The 16789-nt window shown below is 34.5% G+C and overlaps 1 protein-coding gene across 3 annotated transcripts in view; it reads right to left on the bottom strand.

Annotated features, from left to right (window-relative positions):
- USP3 (ubiquitin specific peptidase 3) overlaps window positions 1–16789 on the bottom strand; it is an 83179-nt gene that overhangs the window by 27960 nt on the left and 38430 nt on the right. For all 3 annotated transcript variants that reach the window (XM_008568864.1, XM_008568862.1, XM_008568863.1), the window contains exons 4-6: window positions 5102–5185; window positions 1744–1828; window positions 434–516 (exon numbers count right to left, since the gene is read on the bottom strand). In XM_008568864.1, the coding sequence (XP_008567086.1) occupies window positions 434–516; window positions 1744–1828; window positions 5102–5185 (252 nt within the window). The remainder of the gene's footprint in view (window positions 1–433; window positions 517–1743; window positions 1829–5101; window positions 5186–16789) is intronic.

The raw sequence follows: 16789 nt of genomic DNA on the forward strand, positions 1-16789 counted from the left end.
TTTAAGTGACATTTACTTTTTAAAAGCTTTTACATTTTTTATTTTTAAAGGGCTATTAAAAAAAAAAAGAGGGGGTGTGAATATGTGAGAGAGACTGTAAATAGCCTAAAAGACTAGAGATTTTGTCTTTCACCGAAAAAGTTTGCTGGCTCCTGCTCTAGCTTATTCAAGAACTAAGTAATAACAGCGAACAGCTGTTTACTGTCAAGCACTGCTCTAAGTACTAAAGACTAATTATTTAATCTTCCCAAATACCCTATGAGGTAGGGACTATTATCCCCAATTTTACTGATGGGGAAACTAATGCACAGGGAACTGAGGTAACTTGCCCCAAGCCATATGACTAGAGTAAGTGGCAGAAACAAAATCTGTAGCCAGAGTCTTTGCTCCTAACCTTTAATGTCAGATACTTGAGCTCTGACTGTAACGTTACCTGAGTGACTGAAGGATGGCATTCATGAAACACGTGTTCCCCAAATTCCGAAGGCCTGTGGCACAAATGGCAGTGGTGCTTCCCTGTAAAATGGGGCAAGAAGAGGCCATCAGTGACACCAAGGGAAAGTCAACTGTTTTGAACAGCAAAGCTAAGCAAAGGCCTCTATTTGAAACTCTAGCACCAAGCCAATTTGGAATTGGTCCTTTTCTGTCCAATGAATATCTCAAGCAAACTCTTTCTAGTCTCTAAGTGGATATTTTTAGAAAGCTGTTTCTGATCCTGGCATTGTTCTACATAGGACTATCTTACTGGAACATTATGAGCAAATCAGCATTAATAAGTACCATGGTACCCAGTGCAAAAAAAAAAAGAGCAGGAAAATCCTTAAAAGAAATAAAGTTTGACTTAAGCCTTACGCCTTTATAAGATTCTATCAAAACTAATAGAAATTGAAAAAAAAATGTATATATATATAGGCTTCAAGTATTTTTGTCCCCAAACTTTTAACTCTAATCTATGCATAAATGACCAATACATGTTTTCCTAGCAATAGGATATGAATCTTAAAAAACTACCTGAACTAAATAGACTTAAAGTCTAAGGCTTGGCTTTCTGATTAGCACTACAAATGCACCATGATGTAGGAGGTGAATGTACCAATCCAATCCAAAGCATCTCTGCCCTTAATTCACATGGCCAGGAAAGCACTTTATCTATTTCTTCCATAAAATCATAATACTTTAATTGTGTGTCCAGACATAGCTAGCATAACAGAAGAAGGGTAGATGCAGGGCAAAAATACTGGTTCATTTAAAAACATGTAGTGATATTTAAATTCTATTAATCTACTAATAGCTAATACACCAAATAAAGATGGTTTCCAGAATGAGGAAGCATATTCTTTTTATGGTGAAATTACATTAATGAAGTCCTAAGAAATAAAACTTTACCAAAACATTAGACCCATAGGTTTTGCACTAGGGATCTCTAACAGAAGGAAGCAAGGATTTTTGGGATCCCATAGAAATGGAATAATAAGGTGCATGAGTGGGGATTAAGAGCAAACTGCTTTTGTCTTTGCAGAAAAGCACAGCAGTAATGCTGATGGAATGAAGGCACTGACAGCTGGATTCACTGGGGTCACATCAAGAATCGATAGTACGAGTGGCCAACGTTTTGTAAAATACTCCAAGTCCAAGGCACATGTTTATATAAGTTTATAACAGGGAACATTGTTAGATTTGTAAAAAAAAACAGTGATTAGAACTCAAGTAACACTTATAGTTGAATAAGTTTTAGTTACTTACATTTACTTTTAATAACTTGCTATTTAGTGATGAATTTTCCAAAAGTTTTCTTTTCCTATGCCTGTCAGCAGTGAAAGCTGAGCTACTGAAACACAGATAATCAAAAAGACATTAATATATACATGCTACACAGCAGGTTAAAGAATAAATTCAAACTGCCCTTAGCATCTGGGGTCAGGCCCACTGTGACCCACAAGTATCTGAAGTGAACTGAGGAGTTCCACTGCATAGGAAATCTGCACTGCTCCTCCAGCAGGGATGGGGCTGGAATTAGGTCCCAGAAAAGCTGGCCAGGGAGATGAGTCTGTGAGATACTCCCTCCCCACCACCACTCTATCTGTCCAGTTTCAAAAACAAGAAGATCCATTCCTTACAATAAAAGGAAAAACCTGGTCTGACACAATTATTCTGAAATTTAAAAGTAAGTCTCAAATGATATGCTATTTCTTAATTTTGATAAAGGTATCATGTTTTGCTCATTTGTCTTAATAGATTATGATATAATCTGAGTTTGAGGAATCATAAATAAATTATAGGAATATAGGCACATACAAAGTCATTTGATTCAGCTGTGCTACAAGGCATATTCTAAAACACATCCTAATTAGCACAGAAATTCTGAACTAAACTTGCCTTGTTCAAATCTTTTCTTGACTTTCATCAAGAGATATTGCTTAAAATTTATCAGAAAGTTACTCTCAACTTTAAAAGGTCACTTTAAAATTAGGAGAACTAATCTAAAGGAAGTAAAAATTATGGTTAAACAACAGAGACTTTTAAGTCCACCATTTTTTCCCCACCTTCTAAAAGTATTAAGCCAATCCAAAGTAAATACATAATTATTTTTCTTTCCAAAATTTCCACATGAACTATAATGTCTTTGGAACATCAGATCTAGTGACGGTCAGTTTCTTCAAACCTCAAAATATTCTTCAGAACTGTATGTGTCTCTCTCAGAGTACTGGTGACTACAAGATGAAGAGACCATTCCCATGTACGGGAATACTTCCAAAAGTTCATGGAAAATAAATGAAAAGATAGTATGAATCTTTCCACGAACTTTTTGAAGTACCCTTGTATTAGGGTGTTAAATTATTCCTTCACAAATTCTGTGAGTGAAGAAGTTAAATCACAAGCACAGTATATATACTACTTAGTGACAATGCCTAATACTTAATTTCCAGTTTTAACCTGTATAAATAAAGCATTTAGCTTTTTAAAAGAGAAGTTATTACATTCTACCCTCAGTGATTCACAAAATGGCAGAATCCTCTAGATCCACACTAATATGATAGTCACTCATTACACGTGACTATTAAATTTAAATAAATTAAAATTTAAAATTGTTTCTCAGTTACATTAGCCACTCTTCAAGTGCTTGATAGCCACATATGGCTAGTGGCTACCATATTAGACAGTGTAGATTATAGAAAACTTTCATCACTGCAGAAAGTTCTATTGGCCAATGCTGCTCTAGAAGATATGCAGAACAGTCCAAAGTTAAATAAAACACAAATGTGAGCCTACTTTTCACATTCCACTATATATTAAACCCCATGTTTGCAAAACATAAAAATGAACTTAAGTAATGTTTTTCAACATAGTAAATGGACTGCAAGGTAGATTTTTCAGTGGAGCCAGGCAGAAGTGTAGCAATGCAGTCTCACATCTTTCACCTGATAAAGTGATCAACGGGATAGAAAAGATTTCAAAACTGTATAAACATAAGCAGGTTCTCAAATGCCCTCTTTTCTCTTTGACTTCATTCTGATTAATTTATTTCAGATTGAGATTGTAGTCTTATTAGAGAAAACTATGAATGGCAGAAAAAAGTAGTCTGGTAGCTACCCATTTCTATAACAAAGAATCAAGTTAAGTAAGATCGTTACAATAACGTCACCATGCCAAAGAGTGATATTACATAAATTACTGCAGGAATCTCCTACTTTACAGTTCATTGTGAGCAATTTCAGACAAATTAAATATTCTGGATCTGTGTATCTGTATCTGTGTCTTTAATCCTAGAAAGGGCTCATGCTACTCAGTTCAAATTAAAAGGGAAAAAGCACTTTGCAAAAGAAAAGATCCAAAAGATGACAAGCCAAAAAGTACTTAGACTCAAGGTATTTTAATTATTTAAGATTTTTAAAAAATCATTATTCAGGGCTTGCTGGTTAGCTCAGTTGGTTAGAGCACAGTGTTATAACACCAAGGTCAAGGGTTCAGATCCCCTTATCGGCCAGCTGCCAAAAAAAAAAAAATCATTATTCAGGGCTTGCTGGTTAGCTCAGTTGGTTAGAGCACAGTGTTATAACACCAAGGTCAAGGGTTCAGATCCCCTTATCGGCCAGCTGCCAAAAAAAAAAAAATCATTATTCTTCCCTTATCAGATTTATAATCTATTCAGTCAATGAGACATGAATAAAGACTCTGGTTAACAAGTACTATACAGTGTTGCACTTGAAGAAGTTAGGTTATTTCCTCTGTGTGTACAATTATGAAGTATTCTATTGGCTTTAAGTTTGCTAAGGGACCCTTGCTTTTGGCTTGTTTTCACAATACCATCTATACATCAGCTGCCAAAATAGATTAGATGGAACCTGATGATTTGGGGTGATTTACACAGATTTCACTTGAGTCAGCAGTCATTCCAGGGCCATGCTTCTATCCACTGTGGCTTCAAAGGCATTGCTAATTGGGTTTCTGTTTATCCCTTCAATTTCAGGTCGAATGAGTTTTATCTGAATAAGCTATTTGGCTATAGCAAGAAAAGTCTATTCAGATAAATACTTAAATTTTTTCATGAAGATAAAGCATTCACAGCTCCTTGTAATTTCAAGTGATATATACTGCTTCTAACAAAAAAGGAAAAGAAACTAGGATGCTTGCTACCATACAGATGCAAAGTGGACAATATAATTACACATAATTTCCCTTTAAAATAATGCATAAATCTTAGTACTTCTAAGCAGACCTCATAATACAGTTGACAGGGATTTTCTAATACCAAAGGTAATCTATGATGACTTAATATCATTTTCTGCCCTTTCCTTGCACCTCCAACATATTCCTTGCAAATTAATTAACTTATAAATTGGTGGGTAAAAACTAAATAAGAGGCTATTGGGGCCTTGAATATGCTTTAAGACAAATATTAAATGAAATAAATACAGAACTATGACCATTAACTATGAGCAAAGTTTCAGATATTCAAACCCAAGGTTTATTTAATCATTTCAATCACATTAAAAACATGATAAAATTATGAAACTCACAGACAAAAATCCCACTCAGAAATTCTAAAAGACCCCTGAAATCCCATTCTATCCTCTTCTCTTTCCCAAGGCCTATTACTTACTTTTCCAAGTTCTGCAAGTGTTCTCTGACTTTCTGTACCAGTCCCAGCTTGGTGTCATTAACCACAAAATCATCACAGCGATAACTGCAAGGAAAATATTAATCAATGTGTGTAAAGAGCTTGAGGAAACCACAGTAATGAAATCACTAAAAGCCCTGGCTGCTGCCAAGATGATCACATGGCTCTGCAGGCAGTTACTGTTGGTGGTAAGTTTAAAGAAGACTTGGAATCCACAATGGAATGTTTTTTAAGAGTCTTTTTAAAAAGCCACGTAGGCAGTGAACACTAGCTTCTTTTCACATTTTTATTCAAAAGCTCTTCAATTCCTCCTTTGAAAATGAAATAAGCTGCTACATGTGTTACATTCTTTCTAGAGATGCATAATATATGGAAAATGAAATAAAAAGCACCAATTCTTTTCATGTGGCATTAAGCCTAAAGCTTTAAGGTGACACTTCCAATCCAAATTAATAGGGAATTTGGGAGAGGAGAGATTTAAGTGAAAAGCAGGGAAAAGGTAATTAACCTGTAGGGATATTTGAATAGAAAAACTAATTTAAAGCTATACATCTTAATCATAATTTAATTAAAATAAATTGAATTCAGATGAGTTTGGTAGAATGACTTGTTCATTCTGAAGCACTAGAAAACAAAAGCATAAAACAGTGGCTACATCTTTCAGAAAACTGATAAGGGCTTTGAAGTAAAATGTTTAAGGCTTTTTAAAAAATTAATACTCTGTGCATTTCAGCAAGTCAATAGGCAAGTTAATATAAGGAATCACAAATAATAAACTTCGACTTGTGCATTAGCATTTAATTTTTTCCTGGGATAAAGGCCAATTTTAACAAAAACAACTTACAAGCTGGCACTAAGATATTCTTCTGAATATGTAGCTTTGTATAAAACTATTTGTTATAACTACCAAAGAATAAGAAAAAAAAAAACCCAAAACTGCCATTCTGAGCAAGCAAAACTTTGAACTGTGAGTTAGTAAACTGGGCAATTAGTAAAAATTAGGTCATCTCTAGCAAAATCCAAAAAACATCTCATATATCTGAAGCCAATCTATGCAAAAAATTAGAAAGGGGTGGGAAAAAGTAATAATTATAAAAAGATTATACATGAAAGCATAGCTTGTGTCTTTTATTCAGAGTGAAAATTTTAAGTGAATGCTTTCAAAAACTTTTAGAATGTTATATATGTAACACACACCCCATTAACTGTCCCCCAGGCTGTCAATCAAGATTTCTCTGACGTATTCTCTAAGTTCCCAGGGTCAATTCCTAACATTTCCACAAATAGCAAAAGCAACCTTTTACATCCTGGATTGCTTTCTATGATAAAAGTACCACTGGCAGGAGAACAAATTCTTCACTGGTTTTATGACAAATACATAAAGGGATTAAATCAGTGAAAAGGTTTAATTCTTTGCTCCCTCTCAGCATAAATGTTAAGAGGGTAACATCTACTTTGTATATTTGAGTTTAAGGCAGTTAGTATCTCCATGAACCTTAAGCAGTCACTGAAGAATGAAATTGCATTGTTATTTTACTTTTAATTCCTACTTGCATTTTCATTTTGTTTGCATAAATTTATGCATGTCGTTTGGATAAAATAGTACTCAGTGTTCAAAACAAAAGCAACTCCAAATGCTCGTGTTCATCTTGCAAGTGAAGTCTAAGGGCAAATCCAGATCACTTTATGTATTTCGAGGATGCGATAATACCTCATTGAAAAGTGAGTCGCTAACTGCCACAAAAAAGTCATTGCTTTGTTTAGAGAAACAAATTGTTTTCAAATTCAGTTAAATAAATGATTTATTTTTCATTCTTTTTTGTGTGACATGGACTCAGCCTAAGATATAAAATTACATTACATTGCTAAAGTAACATTTTCATATATTGAAATATAAACTTATTTATGGCACTGCTCTGTTCTTAACTAATCTGGCTCAACTGGGTCTAGTTGCCTCATTTCTCTAAACTTGCATCACTGAAGTGAATAAGTTGCTCTAGAGTTGCATTAATGTGGCTAGTGCAACTGAGAAAGTATATTTTAGTTTTTAAAAATTTTAATTAATGTAAATTTTAAATAACTGAAACAGTATAACATCTTTTTCCACTAAATACTTTATAGTTTGATAGAACTATATTTTGCTTTTTATTACATTGTGTAAGATGTATGGCAGGGCACATGTCGGGTGCAAGTGTGATTTCTAGCATTACACAGAAGCAAATCACCAATCTAGTTTGTGTCAACAGAATGATTCAGTTTAAACGATTTTTCTGTGCAACAATTATAGCATTGTAATACATTTATTTGAATATTTTATGCAGACAGCATGAGTTACAGTGATACCTATGTAAATCGTAATTGGCATTTAAGTTAAAATACTTTTAAAAATCACAACATAATTATGTAAGTTTACTAGCTTAAAAATTAATGGAAAAATTTTAACTTTCAAATGAAAGCATACTACTGAGACAAAATCAAGAGGAAATAAAGAAAAAAGACTAAGAAGATAATGTCACAAATTTTACAAAAAATGGCAATTGCAATTTGCTGCAGTGGAGCAAAATTAAAAAGCTGTTTGTATTTTAAAAGTTTTAAGATTAAAGGAGACAATAGTAAGAGACATTTTCAGCAAATGCATTTTAACTTAATAATAAGTTGCCTCTCAGTTAAAAAATAATTGATGAAATTAGTCACAACCAATGAAATCAGAATTAAACGTATAACAAAAAAATTTTTTTAAATGATTTTTAAGGGATTTGAGCTTGTAACTTCAATCAGTTATAAAATGGCTTGGATTCTTGCTCAGGAAAGAAAACTTTTTAAATGAAGAGATGAAAAATTAAATTATTATTTCAGTTAAGGAAATTGTGTTTTAAAATTATGAGGAAAAGATTTAAAAGGATTTTTTACAAAAAGCGAAAAATCTTCAATTGAGCCACCAAGCAATAGTCAATGAATAAAAGACCTTTCTAACAATATTAAAGATCAAGTCAACATTTGAAAAATTGCAAGTACTTTTATTTTTAGCTTTAGATGAGTTTTACAAGATAAGAGAAACTGCCCAATTAATACTTTGGGTATGTTTTGTCTAAAATGACTTCCAAATTTACAAAGAAATGTCTTCATCAATTTGCAACCTTAAAAAAAATTGATCTTATGTTGTAGATATTTTTGAATCTTTTAGATCTGTCACTTTCAGCTAAACATGAAAGTTAGTTTCTATCAAGACAATGTTCGGTCAAAGATCTAGACTTATTGGAATTATTTCCCTTATTACTTTGTTCCACTGTGTGATACATATTGCAAGTATTTATGTTTTGAGGCAGACTGTATCATGAAGACAGTTATTAAAATTTTTCAGTATATATATCCAAATGCTATGAATCATCATTACCAGTTTATGAAACTGTTGGAAAAAAAATAGAAGACAAATTAATTTAATGACCACATGTTCTTTGCAGATGCTTGAATCGTGGAAGAGTTCTACAAAAATTTACTGCACCATTAACTCTAATTCAAGTTTTATTGAAACATAAGAAACACTTACCAACATTCAACAAAGAGTAAACCAGGAAGAGATTTTTAAAAATCTCAGTGTGATTTATGTTTTTTCACAGATACCACAATTCATAGGAATTAGCTAAATCTGAAGATCCAAGGAGAGAAAAAGCTTATTTGTGACCTAGCTAGACAGGTACAAAAACGTTAAAACTGAAACTTTTCATAATACAAATCAATAATGATTTCATATATTTTTCAACATGAATAAATATGCAGATTTTTTTTTTTTTTTTTGTCTTTTTTCGTGTCCGGCAACGGATTGCAACCCTCAGTGTCGCGCCCGTACTGGACCGGGACCGGCAACGGGATCGCAACCCTCAGTGCTGCGCCTGCCCCTCGCTCAGCCAGTGAGCGGGAACCGGTCTGTATGTGGGATCCGAACCCTCGGCGGGAGCACCGCCACGCTCCCAAGCGGCACACTGTAGCAGTGCGCCACCGGGCCGGCCCAATATGCAGATTTTTAATTGTAATAAACAGCATTATGTAAATTTGCTGCAAAATCTATGAGAAAATTGTGAAGAACACTTTGTTATACGAATAAACTTAGAGTCAATTTTCAGTTTATATAACACCCTTTTGAATTTCATGTTGATAATATTAAGTTTTCACAAGAATTAGTGGATTTACTTTACTTAAGACAGATGTTTTGAAACTGATATGCTTTTGCTTCTAAGTCAAATCAATTGTTCTATAAAGTCAGTTTTGTCAATACAAATATTACAAATATTAGAGAAAAATAATTTTTTTTTTTTTGGTTTTGGCTGCTGGCTAGTGAGGAGATCCGAACCTTTGATCTTAGTGTTACCAGCACCACTCTCTAACCAAATGAGCTAACTGGCCAGCCCTTAAAGAAAAATAATTTTTTGGTATTCCATTTATTGGAAAACCTTTTTTTTTTTTTTTTTTCATGACCGGCAACGGACCGCAACCCTCAGTGGTGCGCCTGTACCGGACCGGGACCGGCAACGGGATCACAACCCTCGGCATCGCACCCGCACCTCGCTCAGCCAGTGAGTGGCCGGTCTGTATGTGGGATCCGAACCCTCGGTGGGAGCGCCGCCACGCTCTCAAGCGGCGCACTGTAGCAGTGCGCCACCGGGCCGGCCCTATTGGAAAACTTTTAATAATGTTTGGAATAGTGTGAATCTACTTTTTTAACTGCAATTTTTAAAAATCTAAATATAGATCAAATATTTCTCTTGAAAATTTAGCATCTGAATTGGGATATGTTGTAAATGTAAAATACATACTGAATTTTGAAGGTTTAATATGAAAAAAAGAATGCAAACTATCTCTAATAATTCTTACACCAATTACATGTTGACATAATATTTTGGATATACTGGTTTAAAATATACATTTAAAATTAATTTCACCTGTTTCTTTTTTCCTTTTTAATGTGGCTACTAGAAAATTAAAAGTTACATATATGACTTGAATTATTTCTCTATTACACAGTATTGCTAATCTAGGGTATCTAAGACACTACCTCTCTAAAATTCTATACTACTACCCAATATCATAAAGTGGTAACAAACAGAACTCAGAGTACAAGAACTCAATTTTATTTTGGCTAGATTTGTTTTCACTGGCTTAAAAAAATTTTTTTTTGAGTTTTTATAACTGTCCCTATTTCTCAAGAGCCAATTGTAGGTGCTTTTACAGTGACTAAAAAGAACACTTACTTTTCAGGATGTAAATTTTATACAGTCCAAATTTACCACACTATACAAGTGTTATTTCATTTATTATTATTATTTAAGGAAAGCACCTGCTTCCACAGGTCAAAACTTTTAAGAGTGTCTGGCATGTGGAAAAAGATCAATAAATGTTAGTTTCATTCCTTTGTGTAAACACAAGATTCACAGCACACTCCTCCCTAGCTGATAACATTCTTCCATTTTGATTTCTTCTTCCTTCCTGGCCCAGAGGTTAAAAAAAAAAAAAGGAAGTGGCAACAGTGGGAAATAAATAAAAATTTATATATTGCCTGGTTACTTTGTCTTTAGATGAGAAGCTGATTTCAAACTAGAAACTATCCCACTAATACTAGTGTAATAAAGTCCCCAGAAGGACTTAAACAAATCCTAAAAATCTCTTCCTGCTTTACTATAACTGTATTGAAGCTATTTGATCAGAATTATGCTTCCCTCTAACACCTGAAAAGAAATTTAGCCCACTCTTCTTAATTTCCTCTTTGAGAAGATTATACCAGAATAAGAAGTACAAAAAAAGTAAGTAACTTATAGGTTGTGTTTCAAAAGCTTGTAGATGGGTCCTCTGAAACATGGAATGCATTTCCCATTTTGAAACAAATATTATAATATGTGGTTAAATGCCCTAAGTGAAAATATACACATTTCCCAAAATGTAGTTGAAACAGTATTATGAAAAGCTCTACTCCTTTCTTCTTCTTCTTTTTTTTTTTTTTTTTAAGGCAAGTTAAGTGAAGCAGGGAGAGAAGGAACAAAGAAATCTGTAACTGGTTGTGATCAATTAGTTGTAAACACCACTGCACTCAGACCTGCTCTTTCCTCTTTATATACTAGTGGCACTGAGAAATTGTGACAGGAGAAACCTGGCAGGATTCAGTGAACTTGATCAGTCTTCTCTAGGAAAGGAGGTCCAGGTTTCAGCATCTCTTCATAAACGTAAGACTTCATGTATTTTACAAACAGAAGTCTGGAACTGCCTACATTATATGACCAACTTTTAGGCTATTAATTTTATACTAAGGTACATTTCTGTTTAGTGATTTTTTTTTTTTTTTTTTAAGGCAAGTTAAGTGAAGCAGGGAGAGAAGGAACAAAGAAATCTGTAACTGGTTGTGATCAATTAGTTGTAAACACCACTGCACTCAGACCTGCCCTTTCCTCTTTATATACTAGTGGCACTGAGAAATTGTGACAGGAGAAACCTGGCAGGATTCAGTGAACTTGATCAGTCTTCTCTAGGAAAGGAGGTCCAGGTTTCAGCATCTCTTCATAAACGTAAGACTTCATGTATTTTACAAACAGAAGTCTGGAACTGCCTACATTATATGACCAACTTTTAGGCTATTAATTTTATACTAAGGTACATTTCTGTTTAGTGATTTTAGGTGACTCTTTAAGTATAGACGAGCTCTACTTCTAAGAGACTACTTGTCAGATAAGGAAAAAAATTCATTTTTGTATTTAGCGGAAGAAAGAACTACTAAAAAAAATAAGTAAATTGAACATTAAAAACAAAAAATATTATTTAGAAATCTGGAAACATATTAGAGATGTTAGATAAGAAAACAGGACACAAAAAGGAAAAGTAAAAACAGGATTGGTGTCTTTGTTTACTTCTAACATCTGAATCAACCAACAATATCATCTTGGCTATGTAAACATTAGTCTCAAACCCAAATTCCTTGAGCCAAATATAATCTTAAAGTAGTTTTACATTTCTTTAAGCCAGTAGTTAATAAACTCCTAATTAAATGTACACTATGGTATTATATGCAATCTGCTGATAATAGAATATATACAACTGATTTTACAACTGTGCACTTAAAGAACATACACTAAGTAGCAGGTAAATTTTCATAAGAAATATAAGTTATTTATTCTATTATATAATTAAGGAGGTAAAAAAATTGATAAAATCACAGCTTAAGTTATTCCAAATTCTTCTCACTCTAATAAAAAGAAAAAATGAAACTCCAATTTTTAAATTACATTTATTTCTTATGTGTACATTTCTAGATTTTGATTTATTTCTAATTTCTAACATCTAACCATGCTAACCTTGCTACTCTTCTTTCTATAATCTCTCCCAAAGTCATCTTTTTTCTCCTTTATTTCAAACAACATTCTATTCTACACTTTGGTTATTTCCTTTGATGTGATATCTTCCTCTCCTCTCCTTTATACAGTGACTTTCAAACCCACAGCTATCTGTAGCAAAATTAAGCTATAGTACTTGATGGTCACCATAACATCAGCCTTGCCTAGATTTTCTTCCTTCATACCCTTCCCTTCCAATCTTTCCTCTCACTTCAGTGTTATCGGCTCTAATTTCAGATTTAAGCTTTCATCCCATATACCCTCAACTCCCTTAACTCGATATTTTCCATTTCACACCATTCACTTGTTTAATGGCAAAATAATATTCCCATTTGGTGATTTCCACCTTTACTTTCTTTCCCCATTCTCCATAAATGAAAACATGCAGCATGGCTCAATAATTTTCTTGTCCTAAAATTTAATGTGGGTTTACTTCCTTAAAAAAAAATCTAACTTTAGAAACACTTATTTCCTTCCTAATTTTGCCTGTACTAATTCTAAAAGATAAAACATTACTCTTATAAGAAGTCTTCAAACTATTTTCATCAAGTTAAAAATAAACCACAAAACTGAGTATCCACCACCCCATATACATATATATGTATATCTATTTATAATAATAAATTATAATACAAGTAAATCTAAATTATGTGTATATTATAAAAAAGAGAAATTTCAAAAGCATGAACTAGAGATGAAATAAACTATTTTAAAATATCTTGCTATTCATGATATCCTCATAGCTATTTCATATCTTCATACTATTATTAAACTAATTTCTCAAAATATAATATACACATAGGGTAAAGGTTTGACATTAATGATAGAGGATATAAATTCATACTTTACATAGTCTTACTGATAATTTTTAAATACTTTGTCCAACTTATTGGATCTGATTAATCTGTGTTTTTATTAGAAGGCAATATTTTTACCTTGTAATATGTTTGATGAGCTCAGAAGTAGGAATGTGTGTCAGTTTGCTTTTTTCTTGTTCATCAGTGTTTGATCTTTATCATCTTGCAGAGTTTTGGGGGTTTTTGTTTTTTTTTCCTTTTTGTCTTTTTTTTTTTTTACTGACCGGTAACGGGATTGCAACCCTTGGTGTTGCGCCCGCACCGCGCTCAGCCAGTGAGCGGGAACCGGTCTCCACATGGGATCCGAACCCTCGGCGGGAGCACCGCCACACTCCCAAGCGGCGCACTCTCCAGTGCACCACTGGGCCGGCCCTTTGTTTTTTTTTTTAAACAAAAGTACAAAGAATGGAGATTAAACAACATGCTCTTGAATAACCAATGAGTCAAAGAACAAATTAAAAAGAAAATTTAAAAATTTATTGAAACAAATAAAAACAGAAACACAGCATACCAAAACCTATGGGATACAGCCAAAGCAATACTAAGAGGGAAGTTTACAGCAATAAATGCCTACATCAAAAAAATAGAAAGATTTCAAATACATAACTTAATAATGCATCTTAAAAAACTAGAAAAGCAAGAACAATCCAAACCCAAAATTAGCAGAAGGAAATAAGTAATACCATGTGCAACAACATGTATGAGCCTGGAGAAAATTATCCTAAGTGAAACAACCCAGGTACAGAAAGAGAAATACCGCATGTCCTCACTCATAACTGGGAGCTGAATCCATAAGTAAACAAATGAACAATAAAGAGAGACAGAGAGAAAGAAAGAAAGAAAGAAACAATCACAGTATTATGTTGAACTTTAAGAAAACTAGAACTGGAAAAGGGGAGGGGAGGAGAGAGGGAGAGGAAGGGAGGGTAATGAATAATTGGTCAATGGACACAAAGAATGATTGCATGTTGTAATGATGAATAAGCTAACTATACTGATCTAACCACCACACATTCTACACAAATATTGAAAATCAACGTTGTACCCCACATGTATGTATAATGAAAAAAAAAAGGAAATAAGTAATAAAGATCAGAGTAGAAATAAATGAAAATGAGACCAAAAAACAATACAAAAGAGAGACAAAACTAAATGTTGATATTTTAAAAAGACTGACAAGCCATTAGATAGACTAACCGAGAAAAAAAGAGAAAAGACTCAAATAAAATCATAAATGAAAAAGGAAACATCACAACTGTTACTATGGAAATACAAAGGATCATTACAGATTATTATGAGCAACTACATGCCAACAAACTGGAAAACCTAGAGGAAATGGACAAATTCCTGGACACATACAATCTACCAAGACTGAACCAAGAAGAAATTAAAAACTTGAATGGATTGGGCCGGCCCCGTGGCGCACTCGGGAGAGTGTGGCGCTTGGGAGCGCAGCGATGCTCCCGCCATGGGTTCGGATCCTGTATAAGGATGGCCAGTGCACTCACTGGCTGAGCATGGTGCGGGCGACACCAAGCTAAGGGTTGCGATCCCCTTACCAGTCACAAAAAAGATAAAAAAAAAAAAAAAAAAAACTTGAATGGATCAATTATGAGTAACAAGATTGTATCAGTAATAAAAAGTCTCCCATTAAAGAAGAGCCCAGGAAAAGATAGCTTAACTGCCAAACTCTACCACATTTAAGAAAGGATTAATACCAATTCTCAAACTCTTTCAAAGAACTGAAGAGGAAGGAACTCTTTCAAACTCATTCTATGAGGTTGGTATTACTCTGATACCAGAACCTGACAAGGACACAACAACAACAACAAAAACCATAGGCCAATATCACTGATGAAAATTGAGACAAAAATCCTCAAACTACATACAAACAAATCAAATCCAGCAGCATATTAAAAAGATCATTCACCATGATCAAGTGGGATTTATCCCAGGGACGCAAGGTTGATTCAACATACATTAATCAATAAACGTGATTTATCACATGAACAGAATGAAGGACAAAAACCATATAATCATCTCAATTGATGCAGAAAAAGTATTTGATAAAATCCAACATCTCTTCATGATAAAAACCTTCAACAAATTAGGCATAGATGGAACATACCTCAATACAATTATGTCCATATATGACAAACAGCTGATATCATACTAAATGAGGAAAAGCTGAAAACTCTTCCTCTAAGAACTGGAACAAGAAAAGGATGCCCACTCTCACCACTCTTATTCAACACAATACGGAAGTCCCCCAGCCAGAACAATTAGGCAAGAGAAAGAAATAAAGTGTATCCAAATTGGAAAAGAGGAAGTTAAATTGTCCCTGTTGGCAAATGATATATACAGAAACACCTGAAAGCTCCACCATAAAACTCTTCTAACAGATAAACAAATTCAGTAAAGCTTCAGGGTTACAAAATCAATATACAAAAATCAGCATTTCTATACAACAATAACAAGCAAGTTTAAAAAGAAATCAAGAAAATAATCCCATTTACAATAAGCTACCAAAAAAATAAAATACCTAGGAATTAATTTAACCAGAGGTAAAAGATCTCTACTATAAACGCTGATGGAAGAAACTGAAGAGGACACAAAGATAAGGAAAGACATTCCATGTTCATAGGTTGGAAGAATTAATATTGTGAAAATGACCATACTACCAAAAGCAATCTGCAGATCTGGTGCAATCTCTATCAAAATACCAATGGCATTCGTCACAGAAGTAGAAAAAACAGGATTTGTGGTCAAAATGGCAGAATAGACGGTCTCCAGTGTCACTCTCTCCCACAAATCAACCAATTTACAACTATAAAAAAGCAACAACAGCCAAGCTGGGGCTGCTAGAGCTCAGGGGAAGAGTAGGAGAGATGTGCAGAATGTACAAAGGTGGGAGAAGCCACAATGAGAGAAAGAAAAAACCCCTTTGACTGTTTTGAACCCTGGCCGTTTCCAGGCTGGAGCTGCTGAGTGCATGGAGCAGGAGCTGGCAAAAAGTCGCAGCTGTGCCCTTCGGATGAAGTTGCTTGGAGGCAGCAGGGGAGAAGACGGCCTTGGTGGCCCCCAGACCAGGAATACCACTAGTAGGGTTCCTGTGGACCCACACAGGAGTGAGGAGCCAGAACAACTGAGAAAAAAAAGGAGACACTCAGAGGCTGGTGAATCATCACAAGGGACTGAAGCACAGCCCATCACATGGGAAGTGTTTGGAGCACGGGTGGTGGGGGAGACCAGCCCACCGGGAGAACACTGGGGCACAGCAAGGACAGCTGATCTGCACCCCAATCAGTGTAGGACCACTCAGAGGAAACTTCAGGAATATAAAATTGCACAGGGTGCACTTTGATGAAAAGACTCAGGCCCAGGGGCCGGCCCGGTGGCGCACTGCTACAGTGCGCCGCTTGGGAGTGCGGCGGCGCTCC

This window comes from Galeopterus variegatus, unplaced genomic scaffold, assembly GCF_000696425.1.
Source record: "Galeopterus variegatus unplaced genomic scaffold, G_variegatus-3.0.2 Scaffold448, whole genome shotgun sequence".
Classification (NCBI taxonomy): domain Eukaryota; kingdom Metazoa; phylum Chordata; class Mammalia; order Dermoptera; family Cynocephalidae; genus Galeopterus; species Galeopterus variegatus.